Genomic DNA, 20,817 nt, shown 5'->3' on the forward strand with positions numbered 1-20,817 from the left:
GTTGAAGCTTTTGTTTTGTTTTGTTGCTCTTTTGGAGATGAACTGATGATCATTTCATGGAGTGAAGCTTCTTTATATACAATAGACTGGATCACACTTCATTTAATTAGTATGGTTGAATTATCGTACAGAGGGCGACAACACTTCTGTATCGATAGCATTATCCTTTGAAGGTGCTTCCTTACTTTTTGATTCAATATTATTATTCAAATTGATTTTTCTTATGTGGGGAAAATTACCAAGTTGTCTGAATATATCTATGTAGATATGTAATAATTCCCACATTGAAAGTTAATCTTCATTCGGAGTAGCAATTTGTTATTTATTAGTTACATGACATATAATTGTACAAAAGTGCAAAAATCTGAGTAAATTTTTACACATTTGAATTATTTTTAGATTGTCAATTTTTCAATAGAATAGCAATATCCATACTTTTTGGCTATAAATGAGTATTGATTTTATTTTTAATCAAGTTTCATAAAGAAGAATAAAAACTTTATTTTACGTGTATAATTATCAGTTTTTAACGAGTACACATACTAGTTTTTACTTTAGACTTAGATGTTCTGTCTTCTAGAATGAAATAATAATGATAGGATCTAATGGGTTACTCTCTGTCATGTTTACACACTTGGATGTTTTTTTCTTCAAGACTTTGATAATAATGGTAATCGTTTTGGAAAATCAATAATTTGGTTCATATTGCTAACTTGAAAAACCCACTTTAACTCTCTATGAAGTATCTGATACACCTCTGAATAGGTCAGATGTATAATTTTAAATTAACATTGAAATATTTGAATGCAAATAAAATGAAATATGTTCTGAATAGCATATTTGTAGGAAAATATCAATTTATAATAGTTTATAATACAAACTAACGGACACAAAACTCGAATTTTTGAAATTTTAAAGACAGTTTCATAGATAGTACATTTTCTAAAACTAAGATATTTCCTACGAAAACAATGTATTCTTATAAATCACTATGTTTATCCTACTGGCGAGACCCTAATTTTTTTAACCACTCACCTACAAAATGTAATAAAAATATAAAAAATAAATGAAAATAATTAAAAATTGAGTATGATCACAAAAACATTTCCAATGGAATTTCAATATGTACTTATCCTTTACGAGATATATGCCTTGAAGTCATAATTTTCATATGAACAACACTCTCGACTCAAGCTAGACACTTTACTCTTGAGTAATGCAGCGCCCCAGTAAATAATTTATACACTTATTTTTTATATAATATTAAGTTAAGTACTTTAAACGACAGATAAACAAAAATTGATTAATAAATTTTACATGTAGATTGTAAAATTCATAATTATGGTTTGGGTAAATTAACTAATCCATCGACTGTAATGGGTTAAAACGAGACATTCCGTTTTAGGCTTGATAAAATGTAGTAACTTGATACAGGCATTGCTATTTAATTTTGTACTTTCAATAAATGAAATCTATATTAAGACAGACAATTTTCTCTCGATCCATCCACAATTGTTCTTGTTGAAGCTCTATTCCAATTTGGGTCAATTGTAAACTACGGCAACCTTGACTAAATACTACAGCTCCATCCGTTCAGTTTCAATCCTAAGAACTTATAAAGGTCGGTCCTTGTTGCTTCACTCATCTTTATATATATGTATTTTTTTTAATCAACAATAATTTATTTCACCTCTTCAAAAATTACATATTTTTTTATAAGTGATGAAATAAATTATTGTTTTAAAAACACACGACTGAATTTCGTTTCTTTAAAAAACAATACTATATAATAACGTGTTTAGTTGTAGATAATTAATAAAAACTTAATAAAACCTCCGAACCATCTCCCACCGAAAATTGTATCACGTAACAGTGGTTTTAAACAGTTTTTGTTAAATTTGTGTCCAGTGAGCCTTGCAAAATTATTCTTTAATTTTGATGACCAAAAGTCGATACTTAGCATTTTTTTTTTATGGATGAGAAAGAAGATAATAATATTTTAGTAACGATATTTTGTGAATCCTTTTTATGCTGACCAAGCTTATGAAAAAATAAAATAAAGCTTCTGAAATAATAATTATAACTTATTTACAAAGTATTTTTTTCTAAAAAAAAATATTATTTAATTAAAATATATTTTTAAGTTTAATTATATTTTTAAAAGTTGTTAAATATTCATTAATTAGTAATCTAAATTCATCAACTTGTTTCTAATTCCATGATCACTTGTGAAGCGAAATGTTATTTGTGTCCATTCACGACAGAATCAAAGTTATTGCCAAATCGTTTTTCCAATAGATATTATTATACAAATTAAAAGTTGTTTTAATTATCAGAAAATAGTTTTAATTCTTGTTATGAACAAATTTTGCATATGTTTTAATCGGTTCTAGGACTATTGCCAGAAAAAACAATTGCCGAAAGACATTTCACCAATTGACTATTTGCCGAAGGATAATTTGCCAAACACACTTTTTGACTAAGATCCATTATGGGCATTTGGCCGAAAAAGGATATTTTATATAACTATATATGCGATTTCATATTTTAATTCAATTTAAAATGATGTCATGACAAATAGGTATTATTATTAGGTACCATTTTTATTAAATGTAAAAAATGTAAGCTCAATGCAAAATTATATCACAAAGATTTACGCCAAAATAAGGGTAAAAATGTAATTTTTTGAAAATTTTTACAAAAAAAATAATTTATTTTGAAAAACTGTTGATTAATATTTTTTTTTAAATATGAATTTTTTCAGTGTTAAAAAAAAATTGTTTTATTTAAATATGTATCTATAAAGTTTATAATACAATGTGTTAATGAAAATATGAGGAAATTGGGATTGTTATAATGCCCTGATAAGGCGTTATCAACATACTGATTGAATTTATGTGTGGTTGTGTGTGTGTGGGGGGGGGGTACTTTTTGGGGGTCGGACTTAATTTTCCTAGACAGAAATGGGTTAACATACTTGTTTTTTATAATGGCCTGAGATAGTATTATACATTGATGCGAGTTTTGTCCATGTACTTTATAGGTTAAAATAAACCGTAAATTCAAAGTCTTTTGAGGCGACTTTGGGGGGGGGGGTCTGACCTCAATTTCCGCCCGATTTTTTTGTCAGTCTTGGTTTTTTATGATGTCCTGACATTGTACTATACATTGGTGCAAGTTTTGTCCATGTACCTTATGGAAATACACGTAAAATATAGTTTTTATTCTTCTTTATGGAACTTGATTAAAAATAAAATCAATACTCATTTATAGCCAAAAAGTATGGATATTGCTATTCTATTGATAAATTGACTATCTAAAAATAATTCAAATGTGTAAAAATTTACTCAGATTTTTGCACTTTTGTACAATTATATGTCATGTAACTAATAAATAACAAATTGCTATTCCGAATGAAGATTAACTTTCAATGTGGGAATTATTACATATCTAAGTATATTCAGACAACTTCGTAATTTTCACACATAGGAAAAATCAATTTGAATAATAATACTGAATCAAAAGTAAGGAAGCACCTTCAAAGGATAATGCTATCGATACAGAAGTGCTGTCGCCCTCTGTACGATCATTCAACCATACTAACTAAATGAAGTGTGATCCAGTCTATTGTATATAAAGAAGCTTCACTCCATGAAATGATCATCAGTTCATCTCCAAAAGAGCAACAAAACAAAACAAAAGCTTCAACATGAATAGAGAAAGGAGTAACAATTTTACGGAAATGAGACTCTTTCAGAGGTCAAAGACTCCCTGAATGGTTTAGAAACATGATGTCTGGACGAAGAAGTTCCTCAACTTATGATATGAGACCTTTTGAAACTCAATCCATGATGAGCTCCATCAGAATGGAAGATCCAGGTAATTTCATGACTCAGTTCATGAGAAACGAAAGAGGCTTGAGAGCCACTCAAGGAAGTCACAACTATACCTACGATGAAAGGAAAGAAGAATCTACCTCTTCTATACCTAGATACGAATCCTTCAATGATCAACAAGGTAATGGACATTTCCCATTTTATCGCTTTGGTAACTGGAGTCCATCCTTCAACATCAGAGACATATCCCAATTCATCCGAATTCAAACAGGATTCCTTGAGAGACCTCAATGGAGACTTTTTTAACATGGGAGCTTCCCTTTCTGATGGAAACAATAATTATCATTTCCTAAAATATCCAGGATCCTTTGAAATGAACAACCTTAAAGTTATTGGAACCATTCCATCACGATTCCCCAATCATATTGGATTCTTTCATGCCTATGGAATGACGGAAAACTATTTGATCTTTTGTGAACAACCCTGTGGATTTGATGTAAGACACTTTGGTAACAACCAAAGATTATCAGGAGATTATGGCATGGAGTATATGCAAGGAGAAAGCAATTACTTCTACATCATGGACAAAAGAACTGGTAGACGCCTGGAACTGAGCTACATGACGGATAAACCATACTTCTTCTACAACTTTGTTAACTGCTACGAGTATGATAACCACGTTGTTATTGATGTCATGGGCTTTGAGGGGACTGATTTATCTTCATCCATGAGATCTTCTCCCTCTCGATTCTTCCGGGAGAGATACTCCTCATCCAAAATCATGAGATTCCGTATTCCTCTAAGCACCTCCTACAGAGGAATGGAATTGACATATTCCTCCTCCTCCTGCAGAGATTCCTCCATTATGAGTCATGGAAGTAACAGAAACATTCTTCGTCCTCAGTACTTGTTCTGTGAGTCTGAACTGATGTATCCCTGTATCAACCCCAATTACAATTCCAGAAAGTATCAATATACCTATGGTCAGAGTGGAAATTCAATCATTAAATTTGATGTTGAGAAAGGACACACTCTAATATGGAGAGGAGAGAACGAGTTTTGGAGACCATTTAGAAGTATGTTTGTTCCTAATCCATCTGGGCGATATGAGGATGATGGTATTCTCATTACTTGTGTCTCTACTTCTAGAGGAGACTGTACCAAAAGCTACATGATTTTCATCGATGCTCATAGTATGAAGGAGGTGTCTTGTGTTCATTTGGACTCCCCATTTCCAATGGGATCCTCTGACTCTTTCTACTCTCCCTATTGTATGTAATTTTTTTAATAATCTGAACGAACCTCAGGTATAAGCATTTTTTGTACTTTTAATTATTGCATTGCTCAGATTTTTATTGTCTATAGATATAATTAGAATAAATGAAGCAATTGGTAACACTTTCAAAAAAGTTATTATTAAACTCCAAACTACTTTATATCTGAAATAATTCAGATAAGCACTCTAAGTAGTCTAAGACATAAATTTGAAAAAATAGAAAAAAGGCTCAATCAAGAATGAACTTTTCTGAGCCAAAAGTAGCTTCATCAAATAATGCTACTTTTGACGAATATAGTATCATGAAGGGGGTTGCATTTTATTTTAGACATTGTTTTAAGTACATGGTTTAAACGAAAAAAACCACATAATTCCATAATTGGTGACTGAGAAACGGAGATATAAAAATCTATAATAAAAAAGAACCACGTGGTGTATGAATTGCCTCTATCAAGACTTTGGAAAAACAAATAGACTTTGAATATGGTATTTTAATGTGTCTTTTCATATACTGCAAAAGTGTCTTAATATATGTTGTTAAGATATTTCAATATACAGTATAACCATATTTATACTCAAATACATTCCAAATGATTCTTTCGATAATATGTACATAACATATTGTTAAATCAAATCCTCTGTCAATGAGAAACTATTTGATGAATTCCGCGTGAATTTCGACGCTTAGGTGCTAAATCACTCAGAGAGTGGGGCTGTTAAATGAATATAAGATTAAAATAAGAATTTACGTATTTATTAATATATTATGTATTATAAATATGAACTGATTATTAAACAAATCTAAACCATAAATTAATAACTATGAGGATATACATAATAGTGCAGGAGCAAACTAAAAAAATATATATTTTCTGCAAGGAGGTATAAATAAATGAAAAATTGCTTTCTTTTATAATTTTCTATAATAATAATATTTCATCACTAGATTATATAACATTAAATTTCATTTTGCATTATAGGGAGTTTTATTGTTTGGCGCAAGACTCTCTGTCACTTTGTTTAAAAACGAATATACATAAGTAAACAAAGCTCATGCCCAATTAATTTAAATTACAAAATGGAGGACGTAGTTCAGTAGGCAACAAGATCAGGGTTACTTTTTATTTTGAATTCAATGTGTGTATGTTTGATTCTCGGTCGTTCCTTGAGAAATAATGATTCATAGGTTTTATTTCGTTAGCATTTTTGGTTTATAAAATGAAAGAGACCGAAAATTAACATGGTAATCTCACAATTTGAAGAATTTTTAGGAAGAAAGACTCTTAGCTGACATGATGCTTCAATAATTTAAATACAAGCAACATTGAGATTGAAGAATTATACGCAAGTTACACTTTGTTCAAGGATGGAAAAAGGGATTAATTACTCCATTTTTGATCCTCAATTATACCTTGAGTCCAATAGGGACTCGCCTACAAATCCTCAGCTTTACTCTTAGGATTTCATGAACACACACACTTGTGGATACACTATATAAATTCTGAATTTTTGTTGAAGAGTTATCTTTGATATTAAATCAAAGTGTGTCTATTAGTCAAGTGGTTCTCAAATGGGGTAGGCATATCCCTTGGGATACTTGGAGGCATTCCAGAGGGTACTTGAGATTTTGAAAGATAATTTTACAAGTGGTACATAACTCAGGGGCTTGTGCAGGGTGTGGGCTGGGCGGACTGTAGCCCCCCCCCTAATTAAGGAATAATTTAATTTTCTGTGAATAGCTATGAATTTTTAAATTATTCTTATAAAATTGAATATTTGAATTTTATAGAATTTTTTTCGCAAAATATTAAATTTTTGTGAATAGATGCGGATTTTTGAAATTTTTTTCCAAAATTTAGTTGTTGCATCTCAATTTATGGACTTTTTCAAATAAAAATTCACCCCTCCTCCAAAATATAATCTTGCGGATACGCCTGTCACTGAACCTAAAAATGCTTTGTGCTGGTTTTTGGTTTAAATAAATATTTTAATAGGGGTACAGCACTAAAAACAGGCTGAGAACCTCTGTGTTATATGACGATTAATTACTCCTAGTAATGTCATGTACTACAGATTGTTACTTATAAAATGATAGGTACTATAAAGTAACAATTTAAATCTATACTGAACAAAATGATTTAAATTTTTGTTAGTCTTACCCCTTAAATTTGTTTATTTCATTACGTAAATCAATATATTACAGAAACGAATATATATTTAGAGGTCACTCAACGTCAATAATTTGACAATTTTTTTTATGGAAAATGTTTTCTTCTTTCGTAATCCTCAAATACATTGGAATAGATTTTTTATATATATATTTAACTTTTTGAGTTGAAAAAATAAACTTAAAAAAATATCAAAACGTATTTCCCTTGAAATTTCATTATGCTGTTATAATGGACAGATGTTTAAAAAGAAAAAAAAATTATGTATCGTATATAAGGCGCATTTTTTTCTCCTTTTTACCCAAATAATTTGAGAATTATTTGAAGAAAACAGTATGCTATATAATAAATGAAATCTTCAGCTCTTAAATTTAAGACTTATTAAAGACTGGTCTACCCGTAAGTCTTTGAGTCATTGCTCTTCCTCTTCAAAATGAGAATAAAATGTCACAAGAGGAATTTTGCAGGTGATTAATTTACTAGAAATTTTACTGTATAATCATGTTATTGATTTCAACACTCAAATGCTCAATTTACAGTTGTTACAAAAAATTCAAAGACGCTAAAAGATAACTTAACACCGTTTTCCATTTCCCTCGGTGAAAAGAAGATTGAAATAGAAAAAAATGAGTTGTTAGACAACAATTAATTACCTATAAATATCCACGCTGCATCTGTTGTTTGAACAGATTGAGGAAGCGTGTCGTACAAGACAGATACCATGAACGCTAAATATTTCAAAAGACTCGTGAATATAGCTTCACAGAGGATCAACTATCTTTTTAAATCTGCAACACAGAGAAATCCCTACCAAATTCTGAACGATCTAAACTTGGATAAGGAAGAAAACCCCAAATTGACGACAAAGGGATTTGGGAGTTTGGCATAGTAAGGGTGAAGTAAATTATAAACTTCAGTTAGCAGCAATGAACTTCATCTATACCAAAGGGAAGGAACAAAGATACAAGTGTCATAGAATACAATTTTTATTAAAACACGTGCTAGTCCAGAGTTGGCGATTTTTTTTAAATTTCTTATGGAATAAATTACTTTGACTTTTGAACTCCGGTCCTGGAAGGAATGCAACTTATAGTTCAAGGTATTACGGCATTATTTTATCTCTGGGGTAGAATGATGTTCAATAATTTCAACGTCAGCTAAAGGAAATAAGTTGATTCCTGTACTTTTTATTACAGCATCAGATAAATCAATCAAAGTTGAACATATTTTTCTAGTTGGAATTGCTGATTATGAATGTAAGAAAAACAAACAAATGTGACGTCATCAGATACCCCTTTTGCCAAGTGATACCTTTGCTTAATCATTCAACCTAGTCGCCTCTATGTATTTATATCTCTGTGGAAACTCTGAATCTTTCAAGATGATCCATTATTTTCTCTAATGTTTGTCATAATTATCTATTGTTAGACCTTAAATATTTTAATTCAGCTGTCTGAACTCTAAGTAATTTGATAATTAATAAAATCATATATTATGCAAATTTATAAATTCTGTGTTAATTTATTAGAGATATTAAATGTCCAACAATTTTTTTGCCTATAAACTTATAAAACGTTATATTATTAATTATAATCATTATCCTCATCTCATATCAAGAGTAAGAATATTCATCTATAAAATCAAGTTAACTATGAATGCATCAAGTCAGACTTTAACTTTGATATCACAAAGATGTTTATTGCATGTATATAACCTTATCCATTACTAATCATCCTACGTTCAAAAAAAATATGGAAAAATACACGGGTAAATTCTTCCCTCGCCGAAGAACCATTATTATTAAATGGAGGATGTTGGTAATGATGTCATTTATAGAAATACCCCATTTTAAATTGTGAAGTTAAGATAATTTTCAGCATGTTTAGAGTCAACCACACCAAATTACGAAATGGCTCTCTGAATTTTGTGCCATCTAACAGTAAGTTTTAAAATCTAATCATAAAATATGATTCCATTTTAGCTAAAAATATCAAGAATTTTGATACACAACTCAATAAATTGCACGAACAAGTGCTTAAATGGTCACTACAACGGGGGTAGTAACTTTGGATGGTTCGCAACTAATTTGTCTGACATTAGTTTCTTCACTTAAAGACTTGGGTATGATCATTAGGCTTTCCACTATTACATAGTCAATAAATATTACTTTTTTATCACTCAAGGATTCGCTATGGTTGATAAGATCCAAGAAAAGGTGTTCAGAAAACTCATAAAAGACAAAAACAACTGCTTAAATGGTCACAACAGCGGTGGTAGTTACATTGGGTGTAGCATTATAATTAGCAATTGTGCGTACCCTTCATGATAATAGTGTGCTGTTATACAAGTATAAATAAGGGGGGCTCTTTTTGGTGCCCTTAATAAAGGAGTAATATCGCCAGACATTACTACATAATTAGCTTTTATTAGCATATTTAGTATATTGTCTAAATTTAATGATTTTGACATTTACTTTATAATTAATAATTATTTAGATCTCATCGGTATAGATATATATATCCTGTGCACAATTGTATATAGCAACTTCAACATGAAGAGATTATCTTTTTGATTAAACTCAACGTCTGGTTTGTGTTTGGCAACTTGAAGTTATGACATATCTAACTGAATTCATATCAGAACAAGAAAATATTATTTGGATCATTCTATTATTTCAATATTCTATATTTATAATTGATGGTTATTATTAGTTATATGATTAAAATTGTTGGTTTTGTATATTTAAAATAAATGTATGATGGTTTATTTTTTAGTACGTATATTATATTGAATTTAAGCATATTTTTTAAATTTGAAACTTCAAATATATTTTGAAATACTCTACTTTGTCGTTTCATTAACTATTATTCTGAGAATATGGTTCATAATGGCGTGAGGAAAGATTGTCTCTTCTTACCAGCCTAACCATAGTAGAAAATCTGACTCATGGAAGAGCCATTCAAGACCAAGTTAAGAGAAGTGATTCAAAAGAATCCTGGCTACACAAAACTAAAGCAACTCTCAACAAGTGAAAACCTGACAAAAATACTCGAATTGTCAATTTGTTTAGTATGATGAATATCATCAATACGAAAAGGAGGTCCAAACTAAGTACTAAGGAATTGAGGGAATTATTGATCACCAAATGAAATTAATGTTTTGTTATCATTTAATTGCCAATACGTAAATATTAACAATATTTTTTAAATAATTTGTTACTTTATTGCCTCATTTCTATTCTTAAGATTTCGTGCATAAGTTATCTATTCATCCTTTGGCTTGCGCAAAACACGATTCCCACAACCATAACCATAACTAAAGTTGATAATCCTGTAGAGAAAAACGAGTGCTAGGAGAAGGGGAGGGGGAAATACTTATGGTATCATTGTCTAAAAAACTGATGTGATTATCAGCTGCCTGCTTTCATATGATTTTTGAGGGTATAACGAATGTATTTATTAGCATAATGTTTAATGAAGATATTCTATGTATAATTTACTTAGACGCTTTTTATCCATTACAGTAGATTTGAAAACGTCCCACTCCATGAAAATTGTAATTTATTATGAACCATATTCTCAGAATAATAACTAATGAAACGACAAAGTAGAGTATTTCGAAATATATTTAAAGTTCCGAGTTTAAAAAAGCAGGTTTAAATTAAAAATAATATACATACTAAAAAATAAACCATCATACATTTATGTTAAATATACAAAATATAACAAATAGAATAATATAACTAGTAATAACAATACATTTTAAATACAGAATATTGAAATAATAGATTGATCCAAATAATATTTTCCTGTTCTGACATAGGAATCCAGTTAAATATGTCATCACTTTAGTTTGCAAAATACAAGCCAGACGTGGAGATTAATGAAAAAGATCATCACCCCTTTTTCTTCATATGGAATTTGCTATATACAATTGTACACAGGATAGGTATATCTCTACCGATGAGATCCAAATAATTATTAATAATAAAGTAAATGTCAAAATCATAAAATTAGACAATAAATATACTAATAAAAAAAATATTAGAATTAAATCCATCATAAAAATTTGTTTAGGCCTTTTATGAGTTTTCTGAACACCATTTCTTGGAGCTTATCAACCATATTGCTAATCCTTAAGTGATAAAAAAGTTATATTTATTGACTATGTAACAGTGGAAATCCTAAAGATCATACCCAAGTCTATACATGAAGAAAGTATTGTCAGACAAACTAAATGTAAACTATCCAAAGCTACTACCCACGTTGTTGTGACCATTTAAGCACTTGTTCGTGCCATTTAATGAGTTGTGTATCAAAATTCTTGATATTTTTAGCTAAAATAGAATCACATTTTATGATTAGATTTAAAAAAATGAATACTTACTGTTAGATGGTATAAAATTCAGAGTTCCATTTCGAAAATAGTAAATATTTTATACTTTTTACTGATAACTTTGATTGTAATTTGGTGTGGACGACTCAAAACAAAAATATTACGGAAAGGTTTAATTATGAGTTTTTATTCAAATAAAAAAAATACTTCGAATTCAAAGCTAGAAGCTCAAGCCTTCAGAGAATTTATGTGTTACACACATGAACTTGGAGCTTCATTTGGAGAGGCATCATGACCTTGTCAATTACTTAAGGATCTATTAAATCCAATTGAATTTCTTTGACCAACTGAATTTAGGTATGTTTATTTAATATTCCTGTCATTTGTATATAACAAATATAATTAAAGGAACTCATGTAGAAAACACATAAAAGTTTAAGCCTCGGTTACACCAACCCGGCTCTCTTTTAAACTTATAACATCACTACATTTAAATTTAAGCTCAACTTAATTTTAAGTGGGGTAACTCCTGGACAAATCACCAGGAGTGTCATTAAATTTCAGAAAACTGATAGAAAATCCATTATGTATGAACATTCATAGTATTCATCTACAAGTCTATTTCAGAGTAACGTTCGGGTTAGGAAGGAATATTTTCGCATGATCCTTGATATTCTACTGGCTCAACTTTAGAGACAACAGGAAGGAAATAATCTGGTTGTAATCCCCGCCATTCATTGTCTGGTAATTTTCCTTCAAATCTTCGTACAAGTGGATATCATTGTGCCGTTGTTAATCAGTTTTTCAATGAAGTAATAAGGGTCCTCTCGGAAAGGAAATCTGAATTCGTCAAATCTCCGAGTATTGAAGGACCCCAAAATATTTCCCAATAGTTATTTTTCAACACAGGTATGCCAGGAACTTGTGGTATAGTAGATGGCACTCATATTCAGATAAAAAGAAACCACAGATAAAGTCACCTATTTCTGAGTGGTTCATCAAACCGCAAACATTATTTTTCAATGAATTTGGTCAATATTTGTGAACACAAAAAATAATCTGATATTTCTCATGTAGGCATGCGCGTAGTGCTCATGACCCAGAGATGTTTAATAAAAGTAGACTAAAGAATATTTTAAAAGAGAGATTTTCGAAAGAAGAGACCCTTTTCTTTATTGGTAATGAATGCTTTGCATGCTGTGAGCTTTGTTTACTTATGTATATTCATTTATAAACAAAGTGACCGAGAGTGACTCCATCTTGCGGCCAAACAATAAAACTCCCCATATGACAAAAAAAACTTTAATATTATATAACACATTTAGTTATGAATTATTATTTTAATTGAAAATTAAAAAGGAAAATAATTTTTTATTTATTTATACCTCCTTGCGGAAAATATATTTTTTTAGTTTGCTCATGCACTATTATGTATATCCTCATAGTTATTAATTTACGGTTTAGATTTGTTTAATAATCAGTTCATAATTGCAATATATTTATCATATATAATATATTAATAAATACGTAAAATCTTATTTTAATCTTATATTCATTTAACAGCCCCACTCTTTGCGTGATTTAGCACCTAAGCGTCGAAATTCACGCGGAATTTATCATTGACAGAGGATTTGATATAATAATATGTTATGTACATATTATCGGAAGAATCATTTGGAATTGCAATTCATACACCACGGGTTTTTTTATTATAGATTTGTATATCTACGTTCACAGTCCCCTCTATGGACTTATGTGGTTATATGTGCTTAAAAAAATGTATAAAATAAAATGCAGGCCCCTTCATGATACTATATTCGTCAAGTGAGGTATTTTTTGACAAACTACTTTTGGCTCAAAAAGTTTATTCTTGATTGAAACTTTTGTATTTTTTCAATATTTTGTCTTCCCCTCTGACTCATGACGTCATTTATACCATCTCGTCATATTATTTAGGTATAAATAGTTTTAAGTTGAAACTACTCCTTAACAAGGATAGACATGTTTTCAGGCCTCACTCCAATTTCCTGAATTATTTCAGATATAAAGTAGTTTGGAGTTTAATAATAACTTTTTTGAAAGTGTTTACCCAATGCTTCATTTATTCTAATTATATCTATAGACAATAAAAATCTGAGCAATGCAATAATTAAAAGTACAAAAATGCTTATACCTGAGGTTCGTTCAGATTATTAAAAAAATTACATACAATAGGGAGAGTAGAACGAGTCAGAGGATCCCATTGGAAATGGGGAGTCCAAATGAACACAAGACACCTCCTTCATACTATGAGCATCGATGAAAATCATGTAGTTTTTGGTACAGTCTCCTCTAGAAGTAGAGACACAAGTAATGAGAATACCATCATCCTCATATCGCCCAGATGGATTAGGAACAAACATACTTCTAAATGGTCTCCAAAACTCGTTCTCTCCTCTCCATATTAGAGTGTGTCCTTTCTCAACATCAAATTTAATGATTGAATTTCCACTCTGACCATAGGTATATTGATACTTTCTGGAATTGTAATTGGGGTTGATACAGGGATACATCAGTTCAGACTCACAGAACAAGTACTGAGGACGAAGAATGTTTCTGTTACTTCCATGACTCATAATGGAGGAATCTCTGCAGGAGGAGGAGGAATATGTCAATTCCATTCCTCTGTAGGAGGTGCTTAGAGGAATACGGAATCTCATGATTTTGGATGAGGAGTATCTCTCCCGGAAGAATCGAGAGGGAGAAGATCTCATGGATGAAGAGAAATCAGTCCCCTCAAAGCCCATGACATCAATAACAACGTGGTTATCATACTCGTAGCAGTTAACAAAGTTGTAGAAGAAGTATGGTTTATCCGTCATGTAGCTCAGTTCCAGGCGTCTACCAGTTCTTTTGTCCATGATGTAGAAGTAATTGCTTTCTCCTTGCATATACTCCATGCCATAATCTCCTGATAATCTTTGGTTGTTACCAAAGTGTCTCACATCAAATCCACAGGGTTGTTCACAAAAGATCAAATAGTTTTCCGTCATTCCATAGGCATGAAAGAATCCAATATGATTGGGGAATCGTGATGGAATGGTTCCAATAACTTTAAGGTTGTTCATTTCAAAGGATCCTGGATATTTTAGGAAATGATAATTATTGTTTCCATCAAAAAAGGAAGCTCCCATGTTAAAAAGTCTCCATTGAGGTCTCTCAAGGGGAATCCTGTTTGAATTCGGATGAATTGGGACATGTCTCTGATGTTGAAGGATGGACTCCAGTTACCAAAGCGATAAAATGGGAAATGTCCATTACTTTGTTGATCATTGAAGGATTCGTATCTAGGTATAGAAGAGGTAGATTCTTCTTTTTTTTCACCGTAGGTATAGTTGTGACTTCCTTGAGTGGCTCTCAAGCCTCTTTCGGTTCTCATGAACTGAGTCATGAAATTACCTGGATCCTCCATTCTGATGGAGCTCATCATGGATTGAGTTTCAAAAGGTCTCATATCATAAGTTGAGGAACTTCTTCGTCCAGACATCATGTTTCTAAACCATTCAGGGAGTCTTTGACCTCTGAAAGAGTCTCTCATTTCCGTGAAATTGTTACTCATTTCTCTATTCATGTTGAAGCTTTTGTTGCTCTTTTGGAGATGAACTGATGATCATTTCATGGAGTGAAGCTTCTTTATATACAATAGACTGGATCACACTTCATTTAATTAGTATGGTTGAATTATCGTACAGAGGGTGAAAGACAACACTTCTGTATCGATAGCATTATCCTTTGAAGGTGCTTCCTTACTTTTTGATTCAATATTATTATTCAAATTGATTTTTCCTATGTGTGAAAATTACGAAGTTGTCTGAATATACTTAGATATGTAATAATTCCCACATTGAAAGTTAATCTTCATTCGGAATAGCAATTTGTTATTTATTAGTTACATGACATATAATTGTACAAAAGTGCAAAAATCTGAGTAAATTTTTACACATTTGAATTATTTTTAGATTGTCAATTTATCAATAGAATAGCAATATCCATACTTTTTGGCTATAAATGAGTATTGATTTTATTTTTATTCAAGTTCCATAAAGAAGAATAAAAACTTTATTTTACGTGTATAATTATAAATTTTTTAACGAGTACAATACTTAGCATTACTTTAGACTTAAATGTTCTGTCTTCTAGAATGAAATAATAATGATAGGATCTAATGGGTTACTCTCTGTCAAAAATGTTTTTACTTTTTACTTGGATTTTTTTTCTTCAAGACTGGACAAAATAATAATGTTATATAATAGTTTTGGAAAATCAATAATTTGGTTCATATTGCTAACTTGAAAAACCCACTTTAACTCTCTATGAAGTATCTGATACACCTCTGAATAGGTCAGATTTATAATTTTTAAATTAACATTGAAATATTTGAATGCAAATAAAATAAAATATTATTGAATAGCATATTTAAATAGGAAAATATCAATTTATAATAGTTTATAATACATTTTTCAAGAATAAACTAACGGACACAAAACTCGAATTTTTGAAATTTTAAAGACAGTTTCAAAGATAGTACATTTTCTAAAAGTAAGATATTTCCTTATGTAAAACAATGTATTCTTATAAATCACTATGCTTATCCTACTGGCGAGACCCTAATTTTTTAACCACTCACCTACAAAATGTAATAAAAATATAAAAAATAAATGAAAATATATTAAAAATTGATTATGATCACAAAAAATTTCCAATGGAATTTCAATATGTACTTATCCTTTACGAGATATATGCCTTTCATAATTTTCATATGAACAACAGTCCTAGACTCAAGCTAGACGCTTGACTCTTGAGTAATGCAGCGCCCCAGTAAATAATTTATACACTTATTTTTTATATAAAATATTAAGTTAAGTACTTTAAACGACAGATAAACAAAAATTGATTTAATAAATTTTACATGTAGATTGGAAAATTCATAATTATAGTTTTGGTAAATTAACTAATCCAAAAACTGTAATTAAATAATTATTAAAACGAGTCATTCCGTTTTAGGCTTGATAAAATGTAGTAACTTGATACAGGCATTGCTATTTAATTTTGTATTTTCAATAAATGAAATCTTATTAAGATAGACAATTTTCTTTCTCGATCCATCCACAATTGTTCTTGTTGAAGCTCTGAAGATTCCAATTTTGGGTCAATTGTAAACTAAGGCAACCTTGACTAAATACCAACTCCATCCGTTCAGTTTCAATCCTAAGAACTTATTGGTGGTCCTTGTTGCTTCATCTCATCTTTATATATATATTATTTTTTTAATCAACAATAATTTAATTTCACCTCTTCAAAAATTACATATTTTTTATAAGTGATGAAATAAATTATTGTTTTAAAAAACACGACTGAATTTCGTTTCTTTAAAAAACAATACTATATAATAACGTGTTTAGTTGTAGATAATTAATAAAAACTTAATAAAATTCCGAACCATCTCCCACCGAAAATTGTATCACGTAACAGTGGTTTTAAACAGATTTCATTTTTGTACAAAATTTGCCTGTCCAGTGAATTTTTATCAAAATTATTCTTTAATTTTGTTTTGACCAAAAGTCGATGGATTTTTTTTTATGGAAAAATAAGATAATAATATTTTAGTAACGATATTTTTAATCCTTTTATGCTGACCATGCTTAAAAAAATAAAATAAATTATATGAAATAATAATTATAACTTATTTTTACAAAGTAGTGTTTTTTCTAAAAAAATATTATCTAATTAAAATATATTTTTAAGTTTAATTATATTTTGGAAAAGTTTTAAATATTCATTAATTAGTAATCTAATTTTCATCAACTTGTTTTAATTCCATGATCATTTTGTGAAGTGAGTGGTGTTATTTGTGTCCATTTACGATAGAATCATAGTGATTGCCAAATCGTTTTTCCAATAGATATTATTATACAAATTAAAACTTGTTTTAATTTCAGAAAAATAGTTTTAATGTTTGTTTGAACAAATTTTATATGTTTTAATCTGTTCTATTGACTATTGCCAGAAAAAACAATTGCCGAAAGACATTTTATTTGCAATTGTCTATTTGCCAATGATAATTTGCCAATACACACTATTTTGACTAAGATCCATATGGGCATTTGGCCGAAAAGGATATTTTATATAATTATATATGCGATTTCATATTTTAATTCAATTTGAAGTAAAAAAAAAAAATGATGTCATGACAAATAAGGTATTAGAAATTATCACCATTTTTCATTCTAGAAATGTAAAAAATTTAAGTCTAATGTAAAACTAGTATATGTACAAAAACTGATAATTATACACGTAAAATAAAGTTTAATTTTCTTTATGGAATTTTGAAAAAAAATAAAATCAATACTCATTTATAGCCAAAAAGTATGGATATTGCTATTCTATTGATAAATTGACAATCTAAAAATAATTCAAATGTGTAAAAATTTACTCAGATTTTTGCACTTTTGTACAATTATATGTCATGTAACTAATAAATAACAAATTGCTACTCCGAATGAAGATTAACTTTCAATGTGGGAATTATTACATATCTATAGATATATTCAGACAACTTGGTACTTTTCACACATAGGAAAAATCAATTTGAATAATAATACTGAATCAAAAGTAAGGAAGCACCTTCAAAGGATAATGCTATCGATACAGAAGTGTTGTCTGTCGCCCTCTGTACGATAATTCAACCATACTAATTAAATGAAGTGTGATCCAGTCTATTGTATATAAAGAAGCTTCACTCCATGAAATGATCATCAGTTCATCTCCAAAAGAGCAACAAAACAAAACAAAAGCTTCAACATGAATAGAGAAAGGAGTAACAATTTTACGGAAATGAGAGACTCTTTCAGAGGTCAAAGACTCCCTGAATGGTTTAGAAACATGATGTCTGGACGAAGAAGTTCCTCAACTTATGATATGAGACCTTTTGAAACTCAATCCATGATGAGCTCCATCAGAATGGAAGATCCAGGTAATTTCATGACTCAGTTCATGAGAACCGAAAGAGGCTTGAGAGCCACTCAAGGAAGTCACAACTATACCTACGGTGAAAAAAAAGAAGAATCTACCTCTTCTATACCTAGATACGAATCCTTCAATGATCAACAAAGTAATGGACATTTCCCATTTTATCGCTTTGGTAACTAGAGTCCATCCTTCAACATCAGAGACATATCCCAATTCATCCGAATTCAAACAGGATTCCCTTGAGAGACCTCAATGGAGACTTTTTTAACATGGGAGCTTCCTTTTCTGATGGAAACAATAATTATCATTTCCTAAAATATCCAGGATCCTTTGAAATGAACAACCTTAAAGTTATTGGAACCATTCCATCACGATTCCCCAATCATATTGGATTCTTTCATGCCTATGGAATGACGGAAAACTATTTGATCTTTTGTGAACAACCCTGTGGATTTGATGTGAGACACTTTGGTAACAACCAAAGATTATCAGGAGATTATGGCATGGAGTATATGCAAGGAGAAAGCAATTACTTCTACATCATGGACAAAAGAACTGGTAGACGCCTGGAACTGAGCTACATGACGGATAAACCATACTTCTTCTACAACTTTGTTAACTGCTACGAGTATGATAACCACGTTGTTATTGATGTCATGGGCTTTGAGGGGACTGATTTCTCTTCATCCATGAGATCTTCTCCCTCTCGATTCTTCCGGGAGAGATACTCCTCATCCAAAATCATGAGATTCCGTATTCCTCTAAGCACCTCCTACAGAGGAATGGAATTGACATATTCCTCCTCCTCCTGCAGAGATTCCTCCATTATGAGTCATGGAAGTAACAGAAACATTCTTCGTCCTCAGTACTTGTTCTGTGAGTCTGAACTGATGTATCCCTGTATCAACCCCAATTACAATTCCAGAAAGTATCAATATACCTATGGTCAGAGTGGAAATTCAATCATTAAATTTGATGTTGAGAAAGGACACACTCTAATATGGAGAGGAGAGAACGAGTTTTGGAGACCATTTAGAAGTATGTTTGTTCCTAATCCATCTGGGCGATATGAGGATGATGGTATTCTCATTACTTGTGTCTCTACTTCTAGAGGAGACTGTACCAAAAACTACATGATTTTCATCGATGCTCATAGTATGAAGGAGGTGTCTTGTGTTCATTTGGACTCCCCATTTCCAATGGGATCCTCTGACTCGTTCTACTCTCCCTATTGTATGTAATTTTTTTAATAATCTGAACCTCAGGTATAACCATTTTTTATACTTTTAATTATTGCATTGCTCAGATTTTTATTGTCTATAGATATAATTAGAATAAATGAAGCATTGGGTAAACACTTTCAAAAAAGTTATTATTAAACTCCAAACTACTTTATATCTGAAATAATTCAGGAAAACACTCTAAGTCGTTCTTAGATAAGTAATTTTTGATAAGAAAATTATAATTTAAGCATACAGGGAAAGCTAAAAATGGGGGTGAAATTTCCATAGGCTATATTTATGCATTTTTTATTATAATAATCTGAAGCTTTACAATGTTAAAAACTGAAATCTAAATATATTTCATCTTTTTTTATATATACTGCAAAAGTGTCTTAATAGATGTTCTTTTGAAATAACAATTAAATTTTAAATATAAAGTATTATATATATTAGTTTAGAGCCTTACAATCACAGATGATGATAACATTATTATGGATGATATTTGTAGTTGCTAACTCAATACATGTTTTTTTTTTGAAAAGCTGTTGTTATTTTATTTACACTCTTGAAGAGATTTTCGTAGTTGCTAACTCAACAGCTTTTGAAAATGAAAAACATATATTGTCATTTTTCTTATATTCTTGAAGAGGGAAGTTATAACGTATATGTATAAAGTAATCACGAGACGAAAAGTATCACAAAGGATTTATTTCAGAGTTTTAAATGTAGGTTCTTATTACGTTTATTATTAGCTAAACCCCGTTTATCCTTGTTACGGAGTAGTTTCAACTTAAAATAATGTATACCTAAATAATATGACAAGATGGTATAAATGACGTCATAAGGAAGAGGGGAAGACAAAAATTTGAAAAACTAGAAAAAAGGCTTAATCAAGAATGAGCTTTTCTGAGCCAAGAGTAGTTTACTCAAATAATGCCCCACTTGACGAATATAGTGTCATGAAGGGGCTT

The 20,817-nt window shown here is 30.2% G+C and overlaps 3 protein-coding genes across 3 annotated transcripts; 2 read left to right on the forward strand and 1 right to left on the reverse strand.

Moving 5' to 3' along the window:
* Nucleotides 1-3,788: 3,788 nt before the first annotated feature.
* LOC121128393 (beta,beta-carotene 15,15'-dioxygenase-like) lies at nucleotides 3,789-5,115 on the forward strand. The gene is made up of 2 exons (XM_040723972.1): nucleotides 3,789-4,017; nucleotides 4,076-5,115. Exons 1-2 carry the CDS (start codon nucleotides 3,789-3,791, stop codon nucleotides 5,113-5,115), a joined length of 1,269 nt encoding a protein of 422 aa, XP_040579906.1.
* An 8,701-nt stretch (nucleotides 5,116-13,816) lies between these two features.
* Nucleotides 13,817-15,225, reverse strand: LOC121128394 (beta,beta-carotene 15,15'-dioxygenase-like). Its single transcript, XM_040723973.1, has 2 exons — nucleotides 14,886-15,225; nucleotides 13,817-14,733 (listed from the first exon to the last, which is right to left on the reverse strand). The coding sequence occupies exons 1-2, from the start codon at nucleotides 15,223-15,225 to the stop codon at nucleotides 13,817-13,819; spliced, it is 1,257 nt and encodes a 418-aa protein (XP_040579907.1).
* A 3,667-nt stretch (nucleotides 15,226-18,892) lies between these two features.
* LOC121128395 (beta,beta-carotene 15,15'-dioxygenase-like) lies at nucleotides 18,893-19,864 on the forward strand. Its single transcript, XM_040723974.1, has one exon. The coding sequence runs from the start codon at nucleotides 18,893-18,895 to the stop codon at nucleotides 19,862-19,864; it is 972 nt and encodes a 323-aa protein (XP_040579908.1).
* The last annotated feature ends 953 nt before the right edge of the window (nucleotides 19,865-20,817 follow it).

Source organism: Lepeophtheirus salmonis, chromosome 13 (assembly GCF_016086655.4).
Source record: "Lepeophtheirus salmonis chromosome 13, UVic_Lsal_1.4, whole genome shotgun sequence".
Taxonomy (NCBI): Eukaryota; Metazoa; Arthropoda; class Copepoda; order Siphonostomatoida; family Caligidae; genus Lepeophtheirus; species Lepeophtheirus salmonis.